This window comes from Apteryx rowi, unplaced genomic scaffold, assembly GCF_003343035.1.
Source record: "Apteryx rowi isolate R43461 unplaced genomic scaffold, aptRow1 scaffold_49, whole genome shotgun sequence".
Classification (NCBI taxonomy): Eukaryota; Metazoa; Chordata; class Aves; order Apterygiformes; family Apterygidae; genus Apteryx; species Apteryx rowi.
The window spans coordinates 124,417-152,240 of record NW_020450749.1 but is presented as its reverse complement, the minus strand read 5'-3'; the positions used below and the strand labels follow the sequence as shown (position 1 = coordinate 152,240).

At 37.0% G+C, this 27,824-nt stretch overlaps 1 protein-coding gene across 1 annotated transcript in view; it reads left to right on the top strand.

Moving 5' to 3' along the window:
• Positions 1–27,824, top strand: part of PLEKHA7 (pleckstrin homology domain containing A7) — a 158,659-nt gene that overhangs the window by 105,474 nt on the left and 25,361 nt on the right. Inside the window, exons 7-14 of the mRNA XM_026078999.1 lie at positions 2,447–2,551; positions 4,247–4,319; positions 5,555–5,655; positions 12,630–12,808; positions 14,850–15,335; positions 19,296–19,821; positions 21,539–21,625; positions 23,943–23,996. Of these exons, the coding sequence (XP_025934784.1) occupies positions 2,447–2,551; positions 4,247–4,319; positions 5,555–5,655; positions 12,630–12,808; positions 14,850–15,335; positions 19,296–19,821; positions 21,539–21,625; positions 23,943–23,996 (1,611 nt within the window). The remainder of the gene's footprint in view (positions 1–2,446; positions 2,552–4,246; positions 4,320–5,554; positions 5,656–12,629; positions 12,809–14,849; positions 15,336–19,295; positions 19,822–21,538; positions 21,626–23,942; positions 23,997–27,824) is intronic.

Below are 27,824 nucleotides of genomic sequence, written 5' to 3'. Positions count from 1 at the left end.
GTCCCATCCTCTCGACACCCTCCCTTCAGATACTTGTACACGTTGATAAGATCTCCTCTCAGCCTTCTCTTCTCCAGGCTAAACAGGCCCAGCTCTCTCAGCCTTTCCTCATAAGAGAGATGCTCCAGTCCCCTAATCATCTTTGTGGCCCTTCGCTGGACTTGCTCCAGTAGTGCCACATCCCTCTTGTACTGGGGAGCCCAGAACTGGACGCAGTACTCCAGATGTGGCCTCAGCAGGGCTGAGTAGAGGGGGAGGATCACCTCCCTCGACCTGCTGGCAACACTCTTCCTGATGCACCCCAGCATACCATTGGCCTTCTTGGCCACAAGGGCACACTGCTGCCTCATGCTTAACTTGGTGTCCACCAGCACTCCCAGGTCCTTCTCCGCAGAGCTGCTTTCCAGCAGGTCAACCCCCAACCTGTACTGGTGCCTGGGGTTATTCCTCCCCAGGTGCAGGACCCTGCACTTGCCTTTGTTGAACTTCATGAGGTTCCTCTCTGCCCACCTCTCCAGCCTGTCCAGGTCTCTCTGAATGGCAGCACAGCCCTCTGGCGTATCAGCCACTCCTCCCAGTTTTGTATCGTCAGCAAACTTGCTGAGGGAGCACTCTGTGCCTTCATCCAGGTCATTGATGAAGAAGTTGAACAAGACTGGACCCAGTACTGACCCCTGGGGGACACCGCTAGCTACAGGCCTCCAACTAGACTGTGCCACTGATCACAACTCTCTGAGCTCTGCCATTCAGCCAGGTCTCAATCCACCTCACTGTCCACTCATCTAACCCACACTTCCTGAGCTTGTCTATGAGGATGCTATGGGAGACAGTGTTAGTTCAGTTGTGGATTGCTGTACTGTTGAGTCCTCTCTTACAGAGGCAGGTGTCTGTAGGAGACCTCTGGTCAGAAAGCTGAAAGCAAGAACAGTTTTAGTAATGCCAGTTAGTGCAAGCCCTGGACAGTTGGGCTGTTCAGATGATCTCCAGTGTAGCACTGGAACACCAGTAAATCTTGTTCAGACTCCCCCTGAGAAGTCAGGTAGGTCATTCTTGGGGGAAGTCCATACTTAGTGTTCTTCCTATCTCCTAAGTGTCAGTGCATTTCACAGAGGAATGTGGCCTGTAGCTCACCTGACTTCTCAGTAAAGCAGCATGCTGCTTCCTATTAAACCAACCTTGGCAAATCTACCTGCTAAAGTCTGCCCCTTGATATCTCCATACAAGCTTTAAATCTATATTACTGTTTTATATTTTACACGTAATATGTTTTAATACAAATAAAAGTTTTAGCTTTTAGCTAATTATTGCTCTTTTCTTAATTCTGCGTTAACATATGTGTTCATGTCTACTGAAATGTGTGAAATTTAGTACAGGTAAGGAAACCCTGGACTCCAGAAAAATTAACGTAATTCATTCATTTTTGTGTTATCGTATATTGCTAGAGCTTTATATGATTATTTATGCTGTCTTCTAGTCCAGATGTTGCCTGGCAGGCAGAAACAATACATGGAGATATTTTTATGGTATCATCCTTTGCGTATGACAAATGTGCTCGTTTCCAGAGCCGCTGTTTGTCTCCAGCTGACAGAGCACCAGTACCCTGACCAGCTGACAGAAATTTGAACAAAGGAGACATTGGAGAGGCATTGTAGGGAGAAGACAGAATGAATCTGCACAGCTTTTTCCTTGGAGAAACCAGGTGTAATTGTAAAGGTGGTTTGTTCACCTCAGGTTCCTAAAACAATTGCAATAGCAAACTGCGCTGAGGAAAATAACAGATTATTCATCCAGAGATTCTTGTTGTCTTTTTCATGGACTTGTAGACGTTCCCTGCTTGTTTTAATATTGCTTTGCCTGTATGAGTCAAAACTGGGGTTGCAGTAAAACACAAACCATTATATAGTCCTCGTGATTTTCACTTACTGTGCCCTAGGTGTCTTCCTTAGCAACGTCACTCTACATCTTCTCCTTTTGTTTGCAGGATCAAAGTCCAAGCATCTCATTAAGCTGCCTACTTTATTTGAGTTTAAACAGGAGGGGGGAGATAGGAAAGAGCAAGCGCAGAATTCAAGTACATGAACTCCTGTGCATGCAAGAGCCTCGTACCACATTGCAGAGAGAGACTTGCAAACAGTTCTTGTAGTGCACTCAAAAATACTTTTGAAGTGCAGTGAAACAACAGCTGTTTTCAGACTTTAGTCGCCAGGGCTGTTGCTCTTCAGCTAGGAGCTGGAAGATCTTTCTGGCACTGATATGTTGATGAGAATGGGAACCTGACTTTGCAATGTTGTAAATGTTATTGTCTGTTTACTTGCCCTTGCAAATGCTATAAATACTCTGTTACTGTGTAATGAAGTATGAATTATTGCAGTGAAGTTGTTTGCGGCATGAAATGTGCCTCCAGTACAGTTTTAAAAAAATACTGCTACAGTATACTACTTTACAGGTTGTGAAGGCTGGAAGCAAAGTTCATAGCTTTGGAAAGAGGGAGCAAGCTATCAGGAGGAATCCTAATGTTCCTGTTATAGTAAGAGGCTGGTTACACAAACAGGTATGCATGTAATCATCTGTTTCTGTCTATGTATTTCAATATAATCCTCAAATTGAAGCAAGTGTCTTTCAGGTAAGAGTGAAAAAACACAGTCTGCATGCTAGCAATGCAGAGCAGCGTTTGGAACTCCCTGTCCTCCATAAAGAGTGGCTTGTGCTCAGCCAGTAGGAAAACCAAGTTTTACATATGGGTTTGACTCAGAAGCGGAAACAAAGATAAATGTATACTGCTATAATGGTTAAATGTTGAGGCTATAACTTTATTGTCTAAATCTGAATATTTTCCCTGTTTTATCCTGCTGGCTTGCTGCCATGCTGATCTCGTCTCCCTCAGAATGCACTATAAACCTGCGGATGACTGTGAAGGCCTTACTCTGTCTGCATGCTTATGCCCTTGTACCCTGGTCAGAGGCTTTAGTTCCAACTCGTTTGTCTTTTGTTCTCCAGAAGCAGGAGGGATAAGATGAAGGGAGACAGGGACCTTTTCACCACACTATGCTGTCACCCAGACCAGTGTGCAGACAAAGGCTGAATTATAGGATTTCAGTCAGTGCGCAGAATTTTACAACTGTTGCATCCTGAACTCTTAAAATGACAAAAGCACATCTTTGGATGCAAAAAGTAAATAAAGCCATTTGCTGGATGAGAAAAATACTTTTCTCCTTCAAATTTGACAGTCAGTGTCCACTAGATTATCACCAGAGATCCAGCAGCTAAATTAGGGGCTGAGAAAGAGAAGGCTGAGATGTGAGGTTTACAGTTATGATTCTACATACACAGGAAATGTCAATTGCTGACAGCAATTCACTTCCTCCTGCATGGAGATCTATGTTCCACCATCAGTTCTGTTGACATCCACTACCCAAGTCCATTAGTTTTCAGGACAGAATCAGAGCTCAGACATAATATGTGTTGGCAGCATTGTAGCATGAAAAAGGACAGGGAAGAAAGTTGTTGCATACTTAATATGGCTGCAAAAAGAAGAATAGTATATATAACACTCTGTCAAAGCCTAACTCAGTTTAATAGGTTGTACTTAGGTTATGGTCTGACAATTTTACAATCTTCTAAAATTAATTTCAATATAAGTATTACTCATTTTGCCAAGCTGATATATATTATAAATATATATATCTCAATGAGCATGTTAAATTATACTTCATTTAACCTTGCGCATTGTGCACCCTATTTTATTTTTTAAGGGATAGTTGATTACACTGTTTTAGCTATAGGCAGCATATGGGAAATTAACTGTAGGATTACAGGGGATCATTTTCTGAAATGTGCGGTCATACTTTGGGCCTGTGCAGTGATTTTTATTTTGGTCTAAAAGCAGTCCTTGTTGGAGTTTGTGCCATCTGGATACATACTTCATTTCCTCATTGCTGAACAAATCAGTCTAGAAAAAATATGTGCCAGTTGTGTATAAGGTTAAGATGAATGCTCCTTGGGTATGAGTTTAATGATTTAATAAAAATTGTCAGTTTGAATATTGTATCCTGGGTGATGATTTTGTAGTTGAATGTAGCTTTCTTAATACACATTTTGCTAAAATATAAAACACTTTTTTTTGTTGTTGTTGCAATTAATACCATACTCAGGTAAACTTCTGGTAAGCCGCTGACTGGTACAACACTGTACGATTAGATGCTAGCTTTTTTTAAATGAAAAGTATATCACATTTCTTGCATTTCAGGATAGCTCTGGAATGAGATTATGGAAAAGACGGTGGTTTGTGCTTGCTGATTATTGTTTGTTTTACTACAAAGGTGAGTAGGTGATACAAGATCTTTCGAATTTGTAACAATTTACCTGTTCAAACCACGTTGTAAGAATAAACTAACTTAATTCTTCAGATACAGTCAGGTAGTTTGAGAAGATGGATCGTGAAACTATGATTTACCCTTATCTTTTTAGTGTGCAGCAAGTTTCAGGCCAGAACTTGGGATCAAGAGCATGCTGTATGATCTTTCATCGCATAATGTATCTTTGTTTTATGCCAAGATTTACATTACAAAATATTTGGCAGCAATACCAGTTTAAGATTTTTTCCCATCCTTGTTCTGCCTTGTGTTGCCTACTTGCTGGAGCCTGCACAACTAATTTTGAGAATGCACTGCAACTCGATCAGGGAATTGATTCAACTTTGAATTGAGGGATAATGTGAGAGTGGGAACTCTGAAGCCAGCATTTCTACCAGAAAAGGTTAGATGTAATCTTAGTCTGAACCAGGAATAATGGCATAATATTACATAGGGCTATTGTGAAGTTTCAGATATTGTATTGCATGTTACAATTCTTGGAAAGCATTACATGAATGCGGAGCGCTAATTCGTATTTGTAGCTTCTGCATTGCTGCTGCTTATCACTTTAGAGCCAGTAGTAATGGAGGTTTCTTCATTATAATAGTTAGCCTAGATATAGAATGCTAAATGCAAAGTCTGTCATGTTATACAGACTGTTACAGTTCGTATGTCACAACAGGCTTTAACAGAAATTTTATTCTGGAAACTTATTCTTCTGTCTAAATCTTAAAAAAAAAAAAAAAAAAAAAAAAAAAGGGAACAAACAAAAGCAACACCCCAAACCTGCTTGGTTTAAAATATTTCAGTATCATTTCTTTAAAATTAAAGCATTTCTCTATTTATTATTGGTAAAGGGTCATAGGAAAATAGAGGTTAGAAGAGACTTCAGGAGGTGTCTAGTTCAACCTCCTGCTCAAAGCAGGGCCAGGTTGCTCGGGGCTTTCTCCAGCTGGGTCTTGAAAACCTCCAAGGATGGAGACTGCACAACCTCTCTGGGCAGCTTGGTCCACTGCTTCCCTGTCTTCATGGTGAAATTTTTTTTTCTTATTTCCAGTCTGAACCACTCTTGTTTCAACAACATGCCCATTGTCCTTTGTCCTCCTGTCATGTACCCCTGGGTGTCCATAGGGCATATGCACTGTTTCCCCACTGAAGAGTGCAGTGAATTAGATTTTATTTATTTATTTTTTATTCAACAGACAGCAGAGAAGAATCTGTTTTGGGTAGCATACCGTTGCCTAGTTACGTAATATCTCCTGTTGGACCTGAAGATCGCATAAATCGCAAATTTTCTTTTAAGGTACAGTTATAAGCTTATTAGCTAGGCATATTTTAAAATGTTTATTTGTGTGAGAAAAGATGCTGTTATATGCAGAAACATCTGCTTTTCTAAATTTTTTGGAAATCAGACAGGTTTATTGACTGCCTATTCAAATGTGACATAGCACTTTCTTGTTACTAATAGATTGAAATTCATCCCTCTGTTTCTAGGTAAGTGTCTTTAGAACTTTATAATGTTTCTGTGAGTACAGATCCTTTTTCTAAAATCAGAAATTAATATTGATAACTTGTTCCAGTGCTGTTTTATGAATTGAAAGAAATTTGATTTTTCTTTATAGAGTACTTGATCTCATAGTGGACTGATTGTCTGTTTTTTAATAATACAACAAGCTCGATTTTGGCAGCTAAAAAAAAAGACAGTATTGTGGCTTTTGATGTATAATTTACTCATTTAAAGGGGAAAAAAAAGCCTGACTTCTTTTCTCCTTTCTTCTTTGGGAACTATAGTAGTCCTAAGTGACATTCAGTAATTTTTTGCCTATTTTTTAAAATAAAAATACTTTTGTGTGATATAGTTTATATTTTTTAAATTATTTTGAATTGGATAATTTACAGTTTGTTCTATTCATAATTTCAAAAAGGTATGAAAATGAAATAAAGCATACATACCTTCTTGACAGTGGAAAAACCTGCCTCCGATTCATTGTCTAAGCTGTAACACTAAGGCAAATTTTAGAAACTTCAGTGTATGCTGCAAACTTAAATTATACCAATACTTGGAGCAGAACCAGTTTTTCTATCAGGCAAATGAACTATGAATTAAAAAAAAAAAAAGTTTTTCAATTCTAGATCACTTATACCTGATCAAAAAGGAAACTTTCTGTTTTTATCTGCGCAAAAGTCACAAAAACCATCCTCTCATCTTGAACTTTCTCTTGCATTTTGATTTTTGTGGAGCTTTAAAAATCCAGACTGCTTTTTGTTCCGCTGGGTTTTATTTTCAAGTGGATAATGGTCTGAAATTTATTAAACAAATATTGACTTGAGAAATGCATTTAAAAAAAGATCCAGTGCACTTTCTGGAAAAGTTTATTGTACTTTTTCAAATGCATTAAAGGTGAGATAAGAGGACAAGCTACAAAGGAACCTTTTACTCCAATATTTAATGAGTGTGGTTCATAAAGCCCTCCTCTTTTAGAGCCTTTTCCTAGGAAAAAGCACATACTGAAAGAGGAGGACCCAATGTATGTCTAGACTTCTATATCTCTCAAATAAGTGTTAGTACAGAGTGGGTGAGGAGATAAAGAAAATAGCAATAGTATCTGTTTTAATCTAGTTGTTTTGGAGTTTAAAAAGGCTTTTTATTTTCTTGGAAGAATATTTGTAAATGTTAATCAAAAGTAGGTTAGGGTTGTTAACCAGTTCAACACTATCAATGAGAAAGGGGGGGGTCTCCCCSCCCCCCCCCCCCCTTCTATCCATGTATATGTACATAGGTATTTTTCAGATGTCATGTTCTGTAGGCAGGCTCTCAAATCACTGCTGTGTTTGCATGCAGAATGGAATTCATGCTTGTGATTATGGTTAACCATTTTCAGAAGCAATTAGACTTCCTTTCTAAGTTCCTTCTCAAATGGCCTAAGATTTCATTCCTATATGAGCTTTAGCGAGTGTTTGCTCTGAGTCGTCTTCTGAAAATGAGGATAGCCAGTAACCTGGGACTTTCAATGTAAGGCTCATTACAGAAAAAGTTGATAGAGAAATAGGGAGATTATAGCAAAAAAAGCTTTATGCTAGAAAAATAAGAAATCCACAGCATATATTTCATGTATTAGAGTTTGTTGGGCTGATGTTGACTCTGCTTTAAGTGATTGATGATTGAGGAGTGCAGGCTTGGTGTTGCTGTGGTCATTTCATTTAAAATTGATTTCTACAGTGTTAGGAGGACTTTGTAGGATTTCTGCAGCATGGATCACACCTAATGCTGAAATTCCACGCTTCTGGCATTAGCGTCGGGCATGCAGAGTAGCGGGAGCATGGCCTTGCTGAAATTCTATCACTCACCAGCCATTACATTTATCTAATCTCTTAGGATACTTTGATATCCAGAGCATAGATGGACATTCTGTCTCATGACGTAGTACAGACAGAAATAGAAAACACAAGAAGATTAAGCCCAACATAAAGATAGGACTTTCACATATAAGTCCTGAGTGGGTAGGAGAATGTGCCATGTCACATTTTACATATGGCCCAATCATTTATTCAGATTTTTGTAAGCTGCTTGTTATGATAGAGGTCTCAGCTTCTATTTTAAATGGCTATTTTCAGTAACAATGAATTTCTGAAGCTAGGAAAGTAGCCAAAGTTTGGGGGGAGGGGTAAATTGCCAGGATTTTTTTAAAAGAAGAAAATTTACCTGGCAAATACATTAATGTCTTTTGTATGTGATTCAGTTAGGAGAAGGTTTTTAAAATATGTTCTTACTAGGATATATGTTAAACCCTGGAACTGTTTAAACTGTACACTGTAGAAGTTCTAAAAATTCTGGTGCTTTAATGATCCCCTACAGCCTGAGCTCAGGATTTTGCATCTCTCGGAAGGCTTTTACAATGACATGCCAGTAGATCTGCATATAGGGTGTTCAAATGCATTCGAAACCTACTTTGAATTGTAGCAGTATGTGTGTTAAATTGTTTTGTTTAGAAGTTTCATTTTTAAGTGTCCTTCTTGACAAATTTTTCACATTGTTTATTTGTCCCAAGCAAAGTGCTATAACTAGCCATAAGCTACTGTCATTAAGTTGTATGATGGCCTTTTGGGACTCAAGATCCTTACTTGCATATTTAGTTCACTAGCTAACATATTACAGATATCTAATTAATCTAATCACTGTATTTCTTTATGTTGTAGTTTTTTGTCAATATAAATGTGAGGTATCCCAAATTCTTTGTACAGTTTTTACTGTGAAAAAGCTTGCACAACAGTAATACATAGCTGGAAATATTTCCTATGACTATAAAGTACAGTAAATTCTCTATTAGTCATACAACAGTTCTTAAAGTATTATCAGTTTATGAAGGTTAATGGCATTGCAGTCTCTTTAGAAGCCTTATTGCCTTCAGTCAGAAAAATTATTTTTAATTGATCTTATATGTGTTAGGAATACTGGAAGTAAATTCATTTATACGAATCTGACATTAATACAAACTGAGAAAATTGGAAGGCCTATCAACATCTTCAGTAAAGAAAACAGCTGAACTTCATGGAAGGACCATGGACACAAGTATGTGTTTGCATTTAGGAACACACCTTGCTACCAAATCAAGTCAATGAAGGAGGCTCTGACATTTCTGTAAGGGGTAGGAGATAACACTGGAGTTACCCAAACACTCCTTACTTTGATACTACCTTTTCAAATTTTTATTTCAGAAATTCACCCTGGCAATGTGAGTGCATTCAGAGCTGAAGATGCCAGGCCAAATCTTTATTTACAAGAGATGCTACTGCGGCTTGTTTTTAAATGTCTTTTCATTATTGACACACCAGACTTACTAATGGAAGTATCTGTTCATGCTTAGACCTGCTGGGACCAGGGCAAACCTCTTATCCTTGTTTGCTTGTGATCTTGCTGTTCTTCCCAAAGTCTTTGTTGACAGTTTTGTTCTTTTATGTGTTCTGGAGCATTTTTGTTTCCTAAGGCTCCCATATTGTTTATAAAACTAGGAGTCTAGGGAGTCAGCGGAAGAAATGTCAAGTGCTAGAAAATTAAGAGGCACCATTTTAGTATTTTAAAGAGAGGAGGAAAGGTCCCAGCTTCTAGAACACTTGAAAAACCTCAGTGTTATTTGGAATGAAAGATGAGTTGGATTTTAGTGTGCTGTTGTGTTGTATAGTAAAGGGATGGAGGAGTATTTCAATTTTTGTTTGTAAATGTTTCATAAATTTCAAACTTCAGGAGAAAGGAGCATTTGCTGTATTTTTATAGCTTATTAGAACTGCCCTTACTTACTGCATATTTTTCTTAGTATTGCCTTTTGTTAAGTATTTTCCTTGAAAACATGAATCTCTTCATGATTTTAACCTGTTTAACTTTTTGTCCTTGTCTTGTCCTATTGATTTACTCTTGGGGTTTACTGTCCATTTCTCCTTCTGTGCATTATGGGAGAGAGACTGCTTTTCTTCTCAGTCTATCCACATTAAGGCATCTGAATGCATGAATAGGTACCGATATTATTTTTTCTGTGTGGTGTGTATGGTGTATGTGTGTGCATGTGCTGTGTTTTAGGCTTTTTAGTATGCTGTAGTCATCCTAATAGCTACTGCTTTAATTTAAAAAAGAGTAGCCTCTGTGTCTACTAGCGGTGACAGCTACAGGACATGAGCACAAATTTGCTTCCTTACCTCTTAGATGTACTACTAATAAATAACTGAAATATATTTGAATTTTCCTTTAACCAGCTTTATATGTTAAGAACTGCAGAATACCAGGTTTGTTGATAGTGGCACAACACCTCCATTATCTCTTCTGAAGCTATGAATGTTTCTGGCCATGATAGCTTCAGTCTCTCGGGGGAGAATGATGCAATATACTTTGCATTTTTATACCATTTTCACCTGCAGTCCCTTAGGCAATGCTTTTAGTTATGTTTATCATGCACCACTGAAAGAGAACATGAAAGGCAGACTGATCATGTTGATACAGGTGAATTAGGACAGACAGCTGTTAAATCCATTTATTAATGTGATACTCTCCACAGTAGTTTTTCAACAAGTATTTAACCAATGAATGCTGGGACTCTGTTGCGTAATCCACAGGAGGGTATAATAATCTGCTTTGCTGTAGGAGTTGCTTCACTTCTGGATTATAGCATCTTCTTCTCTAGACTCAAAGTGGTCTGTAGAGGAAGCCTGTAGTCATGAGGTCTACCTAAATCACTGATTTCCTTTACTTCTGGATTTGCCACTTTCGGTCTGTTCTTGTACTGTATGTTAATCATAAATTTTAGTGAATTAAATCCTATTTGTTTTGAGCAAACCTAAACCTCAGTAGTGGTCTCAAGATGGCAAAAAAGTGTGTGTGGGGGGGGAACCCAAACCCAAAGAACTCGGTGAACCAGCTGGTCAGTCATATAAGAAAAAAGTCCTGTCTGATTCCTAAATACACAATTGATCAGACCTGCTTTTTCGTAAAGGTATGTCCTGTTTTCCTGTCTTAGGGTAGCTAACGGGGGGGGAAGGGAGAAGTCATCTTGTTTGCTCTTGTCGCCAATGGTGTGGGGAAGCAGAGACTCTTTGGAGCAGAGGCTAGTCTTGGGCTTCTGTACCCCCCCTCCTCATCCTCCTCTTCCTAGCTGGCTGTTGTGCTGCAGCCTGGTCCGCCTTCCCGCTGCAGGTGTGATGGCAGTCAGGGGGCTTACCTGGGGGAGACCATGTACCACCAGCATCGGAAGGAAACACGGCTTCCTTGCTTGAGATACGCATGTAAAGGGATGAAAGACCGCGTTTCACACATTTGTAAGGAGAGGCTGCAAAAGAGAGGGAGTAACTTTTCCTCAAAACTTAAAGCACTGTAATAGTAAGCAAATTTTTGCTCTTCAGTATGGTTGTTCTGTATCTCTAACATTATGCCAATTTGGGAAATTCAGGTAAATAGCTGAAATTACATCACTTAGGGAGGCCTGCACCAAATTCAATAGCCAAGGTGTTGTCAGAACTATTGCTGTGTTTCTGAAGTCATCTATGACTGTAGAGTGTTTTTCAATTTGGAATAATGAGGGGGAGATGATTCCATCAAAATAAAAAGACTTGCCATTTAGGGAAGATACACAAAATATATTTGACCTTTAAAAGATGTAGCTTAATTAAAAAGTTGAGATATTTTTTCCTTTTTAAGAAAACAACAATGCTGTTGCAAGAATGTTTTGAGCCATTAGCTTTTGTTTCTGATAATAGTTTTAGATTTATTAAAAAAATAGATAAATAAAACAGTTTGAATTACTCATGTCCTTAAAGTATTGCTGCAAGAGCTTTCAAGCTGAGTATATTGGCTTCAATTTTTTGAAAATCGATAAAGAAAGGAATCTCTTCCTATTAATTCCATTAGCAGTAGTGGACAACATCAAAAACACGTTTGTAAATTCACTTGTAGGAAATGTAGTCAAGTGTTTCAGGACTGGTATGACTTAATATATCCCTTATGTAAGAAGTGTGGATGAGATTTAAACTTAACTGCCATAGGATTCTGAAGACATTCCATATTGAACATGTTTATAATATCCTGTGCATAATGACAGTAATATTTAGTTGTTTAAACATACTTAAAGGAATTTCCAAGTACCTCTAGTTTTCAGTGGAATTTCATGGAATATTTGGTGTGCACAGATATGTGTCTGTATCTTATGTGCTTTGATAATTCCAGCAGTATTACTAACTTTATCAGTAAATCTTGTAATTTTGCAGCTAATATAGATGTTTAAGTGCATGCTTTAACCAAAAGATCTTAACATGCAATATAATCATGTCTTAAATAAGCAGTTTAATTGCTTGAATTGGAAGATTTTTTCCATGTTTTGGCTGAATAAATTTATGTATGAAATGAGCTGGGAAAATTGGCTCACTTATGCACATCTCAGTGAGAATTTCTTTGATTTGTTTTGTATGGTATTTACAGCAAATGAAACATCAGTTAAAAGAAAATGTAAAGCTGAAAATCCCTTCTGAGAAAAACAGAAGTACTGCACTGTTAGCTTAATAGTATGAAAAAGAAGTCAAGGAATTTAAGTAAAAATTAGAGTACTGTTATATTTGAGTTTGCTGCATTACAGCCAGTTGTAGTGTAGTAATTTTACCCTGAATTCAAGAAAACACTCTAAAAATCTATAATATTTTTAAAGGTATCAAGAAAAGCTGTAATAAATTTTCTGAGGAAAAAATGATAACGCTGCCTGATTTTTTTTTTTTTCCCTTTTTTCTTTTTTTTCGTCTATACAGGCTGTTCACACAGGAATGAGGGCATATATTTATAATAAGAATTCTGTTATTGGCTCTCAGGCAGAGCATTCAGGGATGCGGACGTACTACTTCAGTGCAGATACGCAAGAGGATATGAATGGCTGGATCCGGGCTATGAATCAAGCTGCCCTTATGCAAACACGCTCTTCACTGAAAAGGCAAGTTCAGTATACCAACTCTTAATTAAAAAAAGCTTGTCAAAAACCAGAATGGTGGTGAATTGTAAAAGTGATATTTTTAAATGTGTACATGGAACGTACTCCCATTTTAAAGAAATAATATATTTTAATGTAGATTCTGCAACTATTTATTCTGTTGCAGATTAGTCAATTGACACAAGCTAACCAATAAAATCCAGTGCTTGATCTTTATATCCATGTAGAAATTTTGTGCCAACATGGTGACATTTGATGATATGGATTTCTTTTTTTGTTCCTTTTTTTTAAGGGAATTTCAGTTAAACCGTTGCAATTTTTGTGAGCATATTCATATACCTGCAACAGCCAAATGGCGGACATAGGGAAGATAGGTAAAAGGGAAAAGACAGAGTGGTGATTGTTTCAAATGAGGGTTTAGAACTAGGATTAAAATGGTGGTAAGAGGGAAAAGAATGTTAAAGATGGGCAGATAGTAAGTGCTTAGGATTATGTTTATTAACTCTTTTATGCAGGTATTAACTGCTAATTTTTGGCTTGCTGGCCTGCCTTTAGTACCTGTAAGAGTTCTATGTTTTTCTCTAAGTAGAAGAAAGCACTGCTATAAAAGAAGGATGTGTATCAGTATTACTTAGCTCTAGAGGCGAACAAATTCAGCTGTGTCTTTATGTGCTTCCAATTTGTTCTTTTCCTTAAAATTGATTTAACCTTCTTCATGTTTTCACTTTGGGAATATATATTTTTTTCATACTACCCATTGTGAAGGAAGACGCTGTACTGTGAGGAAACCCTACTTTTAACCTGGGGCTCTGAGAATTAAAATGCCATGATGCAGTTTCTCAGTGTACCTTGCACTAGTGCTTGCTTCTGGCAAATCTGTAGTATAACACAAGCAAAGGATCAACATCAGTTCCAGAGCTTTGCATTTTCTTGTCCTAAATAATTCTCGAAGCTGTTATACTTGTCTGATTTTGTATTAAGAGTCTTCTTTTGGTTTTAATTTCAATTGCAAATAACATTTAATCCTGTATGTATGTTTCTTTATGTCCTTTTTAAGGATAGAAGTAATTGAAAGAAAAATCAGGGAGGCCTAGTGTATTATTAAGTATTAATCCAGTATCCTTAATCCAAGGAGACTATTCATTTTGAGACACTAAAATAGATTGAAGTGAAAACAATTCTTTCATGGAACTTGCTCAGAATTTACCTTCCTTAAAGTGTTAAAGAAGCTGAACTTAGTTTCAGGAAAGATGAGTTGCTACTTGGAGATCAGTGATACTCTATTAACTTGTCAGAGGAAAAAATGTTGTAGAGAAACTTATGACTATAAGGAGACAAGGAAGTTGCAAGTGAAGCTGATTACTTTTCAAAAGCAATGTTAAAACTTGTGGTACCCTTAGACATTTTATAGTGTGTTGTAAGTTTAAACTACTATCAAAAGAATTCTATAGAATTTTTGAAAGATTTAGAAGATAAGGCAAATAATTAAACTAGTGTGCATGGCCACGTGTTTGGAGTGAGCGCTGCTGCGTGGGTGCTTTTTTGTAGGAATACCCCCCAAATAAGAGATTCCTGGGTCAATGATAGTATTGTTCTGTCCCCTTGGCCAGAAATGACCAATCCCTAAGGCATCTACAGAAGCCTGAAGGGCTTTTTTGACTTTGAAATGAACAGTTGGCAGGGTTTTTTGTTTTGTTGGCTTTTAATACTTCCCAGGATAGGAAGGTCTGTCTTCTGTATAGTTGTTTATAAACAGCATTACACAAGTTGAACACTTCTGTTGTACAAAATTAGTATTTTTGGTTTATTTTTACAGATGCATATGAAAGATTGCTGTTTCCTTGATAGCACGATAAAGACAACTTTTGTCTAATTGGATAACAACTGAGTTTTACTGAGCACATCTATCTTAACATACCTCTATCAAACTTATCACAGCCTGGAAAGGTTGCTTTTGTGTGTGATCCTTTTTAAAATATTAACAAGACCACATCAACTTTTCACAATTAAGCGTGTTCATTACCAGCACCTATTTTCTTTTCAGAGAAACTGAAAAAGTGGATCAGCAAGCTGTTCCCCAAGCCAATCATGTGGATGCCTGCAAAGAGCTTGTGAAGGCAGAGATTACAGATTTAAAAGAAAGTTATCAAAAATCAGCAGAAACATTTGGATACAATAAGCGTGAAGAGATAAGAAGAGAAAAAGAGGAGGAGGAGCGTTATATGCACAGAAAAGAAACTCTGGAAGCTAAGAAAGGAAAGGCCAAGCATGCATTAACAGAAGCTGATTCATTATTTCCAGATTTAACGAGTGCACCTCGGTCCCAAGTAGCTCAGCCTCAGCCAGTTGAGAAGAGTGGAACGCTTCCGAGCTCATTAAATATGAGCGCTGGTCTAGTGGAGCAGAATGGTACCAGCTCATATAAAAGAGGGTTTGTTCCCAGAACAAATCCAGATAAACAGATTCAAAGAAAAAGTAACATGGCTCAAGTGGAGCACTGGGTAAAAGTCCAAAAAGGAGATACAAAGAGGTTAGTAACAGGCCAATCTTTAAATAGACTACCGAATAGAATGTCCTTAAACTAAAGGAAAATATTTATTTGTAACATGCTTAGTGCAAATCACAGTGATATTTTGCAGAGACAATATGTAACAAGACTAACTTTCTCCTCCTCCAGTGCGGAATGGTATTTTTAGATGCTTACTTTATGGGAAAGTCAATATGAAATAGACTAATCAAATTCCTTTAATGTTGTCACCAATTTGCAAATATAAAAGCTCAGATTAGTGGAGTTTTTAACTTTTTTAATCATTGTGAATACTTGAAACTTCTCTAAAATTTACTAAAATTGAAGAGTCAGAAAGTGAAGTGTGCCTCTCAGTTATTCATGAAACAAACAACTACACCATGTGAAGTATAGCTACTCATTTGTTTTCCACTTCGAAGTATAAAATAAAAAATGCTGATTCTTTTTACTCTTTTTTTCTTTTTTCCCCATTCCCCTTTCCATCATGCCCATTCACTTCTGCATATCAGATCACTGTATTCAGTCACCTGTATATATCGCATCTTGAAAGGTCTCTGTCTATTCGGATAGCTAATGAAGAAGTCCTAAGATATTCCTGTGGTTTCCAGGATTCTCTTTTCCCTTTTCAAACTCTGTAAATTACATAAAGTACAGTATACCAAGAGATGGAATGCACAGTGGAACTGTGGTTTTAAAATCTTGCAGTTGCTTTCCTTTCAAAGTATACAATCGGATTATACACCAGTTGCAAAAAATGAAGTGATGGATATATGCTTCTGTTCAGGATCTCACCTTGTGTCTAGTGACAGGAAAGAGTTGGGCTCTGTGCTGCCTGTGAGGAGTTTTCAAACATGAGTAACTTAGAGAATTAGTACCATATGTGTTAGTTAAAATCTAATTACAATATAGAGCAATAGGAGACATGAACATGTGGTTTTGTAGCAGAGAGAACGTGTAGTGGACTTTTTGTAAAGGCTTACTGAAACTAACGTTTCTCATTCTGGATCCAGTAAGAAATTTAAGACTAGCTAATTCTGTTTGAAAGTCCATTTTTCTACTCTTTCTTATCAATAGAAGTACCCTTAAAGAAGCTTCTATGCTTTTCAATAATATTAAATGTTCTTTTAGAATGCCAGGGCCAGTTTATATATGTATTTTTTTTATTGGAGATCTGTCAATGCTTGCTGCAAGAGTGTAACTTTAATAAAAGAAGTATTTGGTGCATTAGCTCAAGAAGCTTTCTTTTTTCTTTTTCTTTTTCTTTTTTTTGAATGGACAGATATATCATTCTAAAATAATATTAAACTACAATTTAACAAGGGCTTAAGAAAACTTATGTTGAGATTTTTTTTTTCCACATCAAAAACATAGGCAGTGCAGAGGCTTGACTGGTATCAAAGTGCGTGCTGCTTTCTTCCTAATTGTTCTTTCCACTAAGTCAGCGTTAGGCATGTTTCACGCGTAGTGTTGAGACAGTGCTGTTGCAGGGGCTACCTTTCGTTCCAGATAAAAACAGCTACCTAACTGGAGCTGTTAAGTGTTCAGTGAAACTTTGCAAGAGTTAACTGTAGTGATGTCATAAAATCTGACTTGACAGGTATTTTTGTAGTTTTCTTTCTACTGAAAGAGCTTTCTTTGTATTCTAGTTTTGCTCAGTTGATCTTTCCCTGTCTTTCCCTGAAAAATGCCATTATGTTCTCTGTATCCAGAATAAATTCCATGTTACCTTCCCAAAGATTAATGGCTTGGTCTTTTATGCCATCTTCTCACAATCTGCAAAATTTGTTGCAGTGCACTTCACTGATGGATAGAAGTGGTGTGATAGTTGGCAGATGTGTTCTTGATTTCGGGGCATAGTATATAGATATATAGGATGTGGTATGAATGGGCCACTTAATTTCTTATTGCTCCACCTAACGTGTTCTAGATCCTACGAGTTTCTTCATTTACAGACTTTATAATTTTTGAACATAAGTGCAGAGTTGTTTCCTTGCTCAGGTTTATAAATATGCAGCGCTTACCAACGAATTGAATGTGAAAACAGCTCCTTCAGTTAGAGGAGTCCACACAAATACAGCATTCATTTGTATAATTATTTGCAGTGATAGCACTTTTTATATAGATACTTGAATCTTTCAAATAGGTATTTTACTTTCCTGTTCTATAAGGCACTCAGAACTGCTTGTTAACTAATAAATGTTAGCTGCCAGTCACTTAGGCTGAGATTCATCTCACTTAGACGATTAGCTGTTAGATGTGCTGCAGTCATGTCCAAGCTAATCATCTGAACTCCCTCTCTTCTGAATGGAGGGAAATAGTTACTTTGATAAGGTTTGGGTCAGCCTTTGAGAGAAATCTAGAGAATTGGAAGGAGGTTTGGAAGGAGGCTTTTGGGAGATAGGTGATTTTAATTTTAAGTAATTAAAGGTCAGGACCATCAACCACCAACTGTCCTGAAGTTATTCTCTAGTCTTTGATCTGATTTCAGGGCCTGGATAGACATAGTGAATGCATAATTGTAAATGAATCTGATATTTCTTGGCAATTTATTTGCTCTTTTTTAAAATTCTGATAAATATAATCTTAGTATTTCCCAATTAAATGCAGTCATATTGAGGAATTTCCTTTCCTTGTAAGTGCAGTGTTAAATAATTTTTCTTGTTGTGCAAAACTTTCCACTCCTTCATGAGTTGATTAAGGAGGAAGCATTACTTGTCTTTGTTAGCTTCTGTGCATTCCCAGGAATGGGCATCATGTTTCTAGTAGCTGTCTTGGTTTTCTTTGGAACGTTTATCTTCCCTTTCTGTAATACCTTCTGTGTAGTTGCTTCCCACTGAAAATCCTGAATACTTTCCATGGCAAATATCTCATATAATTTAACCTCAGGCCGTTTTTTCATTCTCCAATGTCTGCTTTCCTTTTCATATATCCTCTATATCTCATCATTCAAGAGAGGAAGATTTTCAACAACATCTGCTTTTGTTCATGTTACTCTTGATCTGTGAGGAACAACAATTGTCCATGGTCCATTCTGAACTGATTTGAGCGTCATTCAGGACACTGTTCCTTCCCAGTATGTTGCCTTGGTGCCTATTTTTACATAACACAAATTCTTTTCAAGGGTGAAACCTTGTGTGATAGGAGATGCTACCTGCACAAAGACTTGGCTGCAGGCCTCAAAGTTTTTAGCTGGGTTTCTCCCCACTTCACATACTGAGAAATAACAACCGGCGGCTATCTAGATAATCGTTTCTAAGGTTCAGCTTTGAATGTGTCTTTCCCTTTGCAATTTAACATATTTGCAATTTTGTTCTTTTTTGCAGCATTTCATTTTTTTCCTGCTTTCCTTTTTTGACCTAATTGACTAACAGTTATGCCCCTCCCTTCTTATTTGTATACATTACCCTTTTATAACTGATTAGGAAATAACTATGCACAAATAGTTTGCAATATTCAAAAGAGTTTAGTGATGCCTTCATGAGGGCATCTAGACTGGAGTATAGGAATAACTTTCTTTTGGAAGAACCTGCTTCTCTGTTTTCCACAGTGAAGGACTAGCAGTGGTGAGGTTTTCTTTTCATTAAAAAAAATTAATTTACAGATTTGCTTTAAACATAACTATAATTCCTTTCTCTATATGCTTGACATTCCTTTTGGTCTAAGTACGGATAATGTAGCTGAGCCTTAAGTTTATTCCTAGCAGGTCATTCTAGGTCAGATACTAAATAAAAAGCCTCTGCTTAGACTATTCCGATCTTAGCATGAATATAGTATAATGTTTTCATGCAGGTTTGATTTCAGTAATACTGTTTTGTAAATGTTTTTGTAAAGTCTTGTTAAAGGATCCCTATATATTGTCTTTTTTAGCTCCTATGCTAAAGTAATTAGAAGAGGTTTTTATATCGGTCATTCCCACTCACAAACATATGCTAAACTTGTAACTTTTTTTTACCCCTTTTCCAGCCTCACTTCTGATCAGACTCTTCCACGTCAGGGTCCCAATCCGTCTCTGTCTCTTCCTGAAAACTATCACACCTTGCCGAAGAATACCAGGCAGCCTTCAGGGAGTTCATCCCCACCACCAAACCGCAATTTGCCGAGTGACTACAAATACGCCCAAGACCGTGTTAGCCACTTGAAGATGTCGCAGGAGGAAAGGAAAGCAAATAAGGACGGAACTGTTTGGCAGCTGTATGAGTGGCAACAGAGACAGCAATTTAAACATGGCAGCCCCACTGCCCCACTTTATGTAGGCTTTTCAGACTTCGTTGATCGTGGAAAGTCAAAAAGTTCATTGGATGTTCCGCGATCGATATCTGTTCCACCGTCTCCATCTGATATTCCTCCACCTGGACCTCCAAAAAGCTTTCCGCCAAGGCGACCACACACTCCTGCGGAGAGGCTCACAGTTAAACCATCTGACGAGAGACAAACTGTAGACATTTCTTTTGCTGGATCACCCAGGAAGATTCGAAATCAAGCTGTAAAGGTTTGTATAGAGTATGACAGTAATTACAAACAATTTTATAAGTAGTGTCATACATCGATTACTTAATTTAGTCATTTTCACTGCATCCTTTCTTGTGTATGAAAGATCCTGGAAGTTTTAATACAATCATTTTTTCTTAAAATTTGTATCTTTCTGATCATTGCAGATTTATTAATTTTTGTTGGTTTACAAAGGAAGATTGGTGGCAGATGACATTGATTTGGAATGTCTATTCTGAAATTGTGGAAGTGAATCAATGCAGAATGTGCTTCTCTTGGTAGCTCTTACACTGGAATAATCAGAAATGAAAGCCCCTTCATTCACCCAGTTCTTAGACCTCAACCATGGGCTCTGCTGGGAGAAAGTATTTATAAATTTTACAGATCCAGCGTGGATTCCGGAACAGGAATTTAGGTTGCATGTCATCTTCATGCGCACTTGAGATTTCTCCTGATATATGCTGTGTAGCCCCTCTGCAGACTTTTCCTTCAGGTTAGTTGTCAGACATCTTGCAGCATTTATAGATTTATAGTCTGTCAAAGGATTAAATATCTAGAGATATTCAGCACTGGAAACTATTTTTTTATTATTTGATTATTTAAATATACAATAAGTAATAAATTAACTGCTAGTTATGTTATAAAAGACATTGGTTTCTCAATATGCAACTTGAAGGAGCTTTACTTCCCCTACAAAGGGATGTACAGCAGTTTTATCCCTTCCTTAGGGGAAGGCTAATATAGTTGCATAAATGTAACACCATAAATTTTGTCTAAATGCTGCTAATGTAGCTGCATAAATCTAACTTGTAAAATAAGATACACTTTATGTCACATTGGTTTTACCAATATATGAAGTTAAAATTTTCAATTTTTCTAAAATTTCCAGGAGAAAAATACTCATGTTTTTATATGTAAGCACAGAGCATCATTATTCATTTAACTGTATAAATCACAGAAATCTGTGATACTCCCTCCTCCATGGAATGCTTTATTTCAATTCCATCCAGTTACACTTAAAAAAAAGTGTGTGTGGGAACAAAACAGCATTCAGTGAAATTCAGCAAGAGGAATAAAAATAAAATGTGAGACCGTCTGTCTTGAAGAAAGACCTAAAAGTTTGGCATTAAGAGGAATATGAAACTTGAAAGAATGTGTGAAATAGGTTTTCATTATAAGCAGAAAGGGACAGATCAAATATGATTATTTAATAAAACCTGGCATTAATGGAATTCATTGCCACAACGTGTCACTCACATCAGGAGCTTAGTAGTGGTGAACTCTTCCATGGCTATAAAAAAAGGGCATTCATACTTATTAGTGTCATATAACCCTTTTGTTTACAGGCATAAACCAGCCAGCCTTTCTCTAGGAGACATTAGATAGTGGGGGTGGGGGGAGGAAGGAAAATTCAAACTCTTTATGAATATTTTTTTATCTCCTGGAAACTGCTTTGCACGTTCTTCTGAAGCGTCTTGTGCTGCCAGAATCCATTGATCTGTCCTGCTTGGCAGTTCTTAAATTTGCATGTATTCATTTCTAAGTTTTACTGGATCACTGAGGTGTCTGCCTGGCTCCTGAAGATTGTCCTCTTCTAAGCATGCCTGGAATTCTGATAGAAAATTTGTGGCAGAGATGCATCTCCTGCCTTTTCCCTCCAGTAAAACACAACTCTCTCTTGAGACAATCCTCACAATTCTGGCTGTGGCTTCTTGCAGAGCTCAACCCACATTGATCGACGCTCTATGCCAGCCATGGGCTACATGACCCATACTGTAAGCGCACCCAGTTTGCATGGCAAGTCGGTAAGTTGAAAGATCGATTTCTTTGCCTTTTCTGTCATCATAGTTTTGCAGCCAAGTTTTCAAATCCCACTCATTCCTTAGTTGTTGTGTTTTTTCTTTATTAGTCAAAATCTAAACAACTTGAATGTGAAACAGTCTTATCCAGCTCCCAGTAGAGTCTGTAGGAATTTTGCCGTTTTCCACAATGTGAACAGGAGCGAGCTGTTTATAGAACTTCCATGGCTTATTACTAGACTCAACTTTTTGTTGTGTTTATTTGACCAAATGCAGAGGTAATGAAATAATTGCTTAATCATGTCAAGTAACTGCTTTCTGGGCACTGAGGTGAAAAATGTAATTACAGTTACTCTCCCTGAAGACTGCTAATTTCCTCTTTACAATGTGTCTAAATACCTGCAGCCTGAAGAGCTAACATTGCTTCTCATTCGATTAAGGAGACATCAGGCTAAGTTGGCTAGTATACGAAATTACACAATCGCACAATTACTGCAGCACTTGCCAACTAATTCCACCTATCAGGTCAGCTGCTGCTTGGCTCATCTGTGCCGTATGACATTTTGTGACTCTGCAAATGCTTCATCAGTGGCATGCTTGAGTCTGTGCTTTCTTACCCATTCTTTGGTATTCTACAATTCCCAGATTGTTTTTGGTTTTCCTTTGCTATCGTACTTGCTATAAAAGATAAGCGTTTTAAGCTATAGGGCACCAATGCATATGTTTCAGTGTTACATATTTCCTTTTTATGCTGCTTGTGAAAATGCTGCATCGTCAGAAAAGTGGGTTAAATAAATTACGGATATGTTCATTCTAAAGCAAAAGCATTTCTCTGTGCTGCTTTCATGATGGAATTGGCTCCCTTTACCACATGCTGTGTCAGCTGCAAACTCAAATGCATCAGCCACTTTGTACATTCATATGAGCTTGTAACTGTGTCAGTTCTGCAGGTGAACATTAGTTCATAAAAGCTCATGCACATCTTAAATCATTAGCAGTGCTTTTGATTGCACTGATGTATGAGGCTTATAAATGTGAGAAGAAACAGAAATGTAGTTATAGAGCTTTTTGGTTGTATTAGATCCTCAAAAATGGAGCCATCTAGGAAAAAAACTGGTGATTCTTCTTTGAATTGGTGAAGGCTTTATATTGGCCTAATATTCAGGGATTGTTTTTTTTCCATTTTGGAAAAGTTTAAATTCCCTGTTTACCTCACCTACAGAACAATTGCACTAAGCTGGGTGGCAGTAGTAGGGATTTTTCCATAAAAATGGGCATACTTCCTAGTCGAGTCCTCAGCAGTCTTACAAGGTGATTGGATGAGAATTGTAAGTGAACACCTCTAAAGAAATGCAAGTGTGATGTATTGCTTTTACGTCATACATGGTTTTTCTTTTCTTTTTTGAATACACATTGGCTCAAAACTTGAGAAAGATATACTTGTGTTTTTCTATTATTCTGCTGTTTAATAAATGCAGGATATAAAATTAGGACAAAATAGCAGCAAAGATTCTAGGTGTTTTGGCTAATAACAAAGCACACTTGCAACACTTAAGTTTTATTTTGTTGCTTAATGCAAATAAATCTTTTGAAAAAAGAAGTAGTAACTTTATTATGACTGTCATGCATGCTTTGCTTCAGGTCACTGTAATGAAGGTCTTGCTAGTTGAATGTAGGTTAAGCCAATATAGCAGTTATTGGTGAGCCAGTGAAAAATAGGGATCGAGTTGAATGCTATCACTTAAAAAGCCAAACTGGTTCTCCAATTGTATACATGAGATTTTATTCAGTATTTTATTCATTAAGTTTATTTCTTAGATCTCTTAAATAAGGGGATGCATACTGTAAAATGTTTATGAAATCGGATCAAACGTATTCTTATGACTTGTTATAAAATACATTCTTTTTACATCTGACATTCAGTTAGGTAAAAGTCTTCCCCACAGAGAGGTGTTGCACTGGATGGGAGCCCCATAACTTTTCCAATGAACAGATAGTAGATATTGGTATTGAAAAAATAATTTTTTGTGTCCAAATATATTGTTTTTGGTAGACATGTATCTCATTAGAGGTGGAAAACTCAAATCTGTATGTTTGGAGGGTGGTCATGAGGTAGTAAAGTTCTCGGGAAATATTTTGCCCATTTTTCCACTGTAAATAGCAATATGCTGGTGAAGCAAATGTGCTTTTTGTGTACTACCTAGTCTGTTATTTTGTTTCCTCTTTCACCCATTTTCTTTTGTATAGCCAATACAAATATTTTGAAATTATTTTTCAAACATTCAGATATATTGCATTGTTTTTTCTATGTGCTTACTTGAAGGCTGATGACACTTACATCCAACTGAAAAAGGATTTGGAGTATCTGGATCTAAAAGTAAGGTGCATTTATTAGAATCTACTTCCATTATTTTTTAATCCATCAGTCTTGTGTATGTCATCTTTGTACCTACAGGTTTTCAAATCTCTTTCTGTTCAGAAACTGAAAGTCTGTCTTTTGCCATCGCTGTTGTGCTTAGAATATTGAATGTATTTATGGTATTGACTATACAATTAAAATGTAAACTCAGAAAATATAGTTACTTCCGTTATTAGGTAGAACTTGTGTTACTGGTACTCACAATGAATGGTATTATGTGGGTTTAGAGAACTCAGAAGAAAAAAATGATTCAAAATATTTTTCTATAGCTTGAGAACCAGTATGAAACCAACGCCCCTAAGTTAAAATAGTGTCCTTTTTTATCCATCTTTTTCCCTTTAAATCTAGTAGAACTGACTTTTTCCTTGTTTTTGTAATATCCTGTATTTATTTTGTTGTACTTCTTTTGTGACAATGTGGTGATTAATTTGCACCTTTCATTTGTTTCCATATTATTTTGGCTAAGAGGTTTCAAATCCTTCCATCCTTCCTTCCTTCCATCCTTTCATATATCTAGACAGAGATATAATCTGCCAATATCTGTTACCTGTGCTCAGGGTATTTCCTGAAACAGTATGATACCAAGCATCAAACTGTATGTCTAAGTTAAATCAGTTGTGTATGTGATACACCTGATAACAGGCAATTTGCAAGCAAATCTAGACTTTAATACCAGATTTTGGTGCGGGGGAATCCACCACCTAATCGTTTTGCTTTGCACAGCAGTCTGCCACTTTCCGTGGTGTGTAGCATCTCTCGCCATACACAAGTTGTATGGTATCTCTGCAAATCAAGGTGGAGTGAAATTTGACACCTAATTAACCTTCTCGTTTGCATGTATGTAGTTCTCTCTGATGCCAAGGGGCATTGCCTCTGTGCAGCTAATGAACCGACTGGACCCACCGATACGCAGATTTCAGTTTCATCTCATGTTTTAATGGCTGAATAGATAATCAAATCTATCAAATATAAAACATTAGTAATACCTGTTACACATTACATATGTAGTGTTATATGTATAATGTGTTGCATAATATGCATAGTGTGTATGATCTATATGATCAAATATATAAGCAATTGTAATCACTAATATAGCAAATTAAAAGTGGTTGGGAACATTTCACTTCAGGCCTTTTTCTTGGCTGTTCACAGCTTTGCCAAATTTAACCACATTCCAGGTCTTAGACTGAATTTTATGCCAAATTTCTGCTAAAAAGGTCCTGCAATTTGAGATGGACGTTATGAATAAATGCAGTGTTTTGTCCATTCTAAAGCATGATTAAAACAACTTAACTGCGGAATTTGAACAATTTCCAGTGTTAAAAGTTTGGCCAGACTATAAGCTTCTGCAATTGCTGTGTGCTTAATGGAATTATTAGGATGGGTTGTTAAATCTTGAGAGCATCTGATCTGCCTTGATTTGGTGCAGTGCAGGGCACTAAGAGCACTTGTGTCCCCAGGAACTCAGCCTGTGCCTTCCTGCAGCCTGCGTGAAGGCTGACAAAAGTAGCCAGAAAGAGAAGTGGATGGGGGCACAGCAGCAGCTGGCCTTCCTTTGGAAAGCGGCTTAGGATTGCTAGCAAAGAAATTAGCTTTTCCTCAGTTCTGACTGTGTTATGGGAAATACAGCTTGGTGAACATTTGTTGGAAGCAGAGCTGTTCCAAAGAAACACTTGATGTTAGCTTCAGGTACCTTTTGAAAAATCTTGATAACTGAAATGCCAAGTGGGTTTCCATAAGCATGACCTAATTTTTCAAAATTGGCATTTCTTTCCCAGTTAAGTATCTTCAAGCTTAAAAGACTAACCTTCTTTCAGTAATGGTCAGAAAATGTAAAAATTCAGGTCAGGTTCTTTAGCAATTAGAGACTGTGTGAAATTTGAGTAGATGTCTTTATGCTATTAAAATTTTATCTTGCTGCTAGCTATAGATTACTGGAGAGATGCTTTGTTTTGGGGTATGAGGAAGAAAGAAATGCCTGTTGAATGAAACAAAATAAATTTCATGTTGATTTGGTAAAGATAGAATATGGCAAATTCACATTTAATATGCATCATACCTTTCATTAAAACACTAAAAGTTAGGTATAAATCCTTTTAAATGAAGTCTCTTTTTGACTTCTTTGGGATTGGGTTAGGCCCACTCTGATTAAACAGTTTCAAATAAGATTGAAGATTTTAGAACTGAACCTAAACATTTTTTTTCCTTTCATCTCTTATACGTGAAGATATTTCTTCCTAGACGTTTTGAAATACGATGACTTTTCAATATGAAATAGTGATTAAACATTTGATTAACCTTGTAATACATGCAACACCATTAAAACTGATTACAGTAACTGGTTACATGAGATTTAATAATTTCTTGTAATTCAAGTGTCCCCAAAGAAACCTTGCTGTTATCCTACTGTACTATTCTATCTTTGATTACTGAAAAGTCTTAAAATATTATCTAAGAAATAATTCCTGATGTTGATATCAAGATGGTATCATTCAACATTATATAGTGCATTGGCGTAATATAAATGAAATAAAAATGCTTTAGGGATATTAATCTATCACCTGCATGCAAGCTGATTCTGAGATTATTAAAAAAAAAAGACTAAAAGCTTTTTACTCACATTATGAGGAAACTCCCCCTTTTTCTAATTTTGTACTTGTGTTAGGGAGGGCAGTGTGCCTGTGTGCTATGGCATGCCCACAGCTCCTTTGCAAACGGAGCTGCACAGCTCTGTGTCCTGGCTGTCGCTGTCCCTGAAACAGAGGGAAAGGTGGGACCTAGTGTTAAAAAGCAGAAAGGGAAGAGCAAAGGGGGAAAAAAAAGATTTGCTTTTCTGCACTTCCCACGAGCTTCAAAGATGCTGTTGCGAGCAATAAAGGCGAGATGTAAATGGTGAGGGAAGTTGCCCTTTTTGTGACTATGAAACAAAGCATAAGCAGACTGCAGAGGGTGTGTGTGTGTGTTGGGGGGGGGGGGATTTTACTTCAGAACAGTTTACAACAGATGTTCCCAGGTAGGTTATGGAGAACACCAAAGCAGAAGGCCAGCTGTGGCTGCACGAGTGTCTGAACAAGCCCCATCTTGCCTTGTGCGCTTGTGTGTTCTGCAGAAGTCAAACTGAAGATGCTCCTGGCTGGCTGACCAGCCTACGCAAAACGTAACAAGAAGGGAAGATAGCCAGTGATAGCTTCCCTAACGAGACATTATATAGATTATAAACTTTGAGGATTGGTGTGAAAGAAGAGTAAGGGATTACCATTGCTCATGAAGTTTTGAGTTTGAAGGTTTTGGTTTTTTAAATATATAATAAGCTATTACTAAACTTCTGTTTGAAACAGATAGAAAATAATGGACCTCTGATCAACATGATTTACAAAGTGCTAAAGAACTCAGCACAAGGGTTACTATCCAGTATACATGTAAGACTGCTTGCATCTCAAATGTGCTCATCCCATTGCTTTTTTGAATAGCAGTTGATGTTTATGTATTCTGGCTTTTACGGGTGTCTTATGACATATAGAAGAGCTTTCTGTAGCTTTTTTTTTTTTTTTGAGTCTGTATGCAAAACTATGGCTGACTTCAGTGTTTGGTTTCATTTTATCATTTTTTTTTAAATGGTTGTGTTAAGTAGTGACTTCTGTGTGTAATTTTGAAAATGTGAAAGCATGCTAAATCTTACATTATGTTCTCATGTTCACTGCTTCAAAATTAACAACTTCTTTAGAGTTGTGATTATGTAACTTGAAATATGCCACAAAATACCTAGACTGTGTTCTTATATTAATT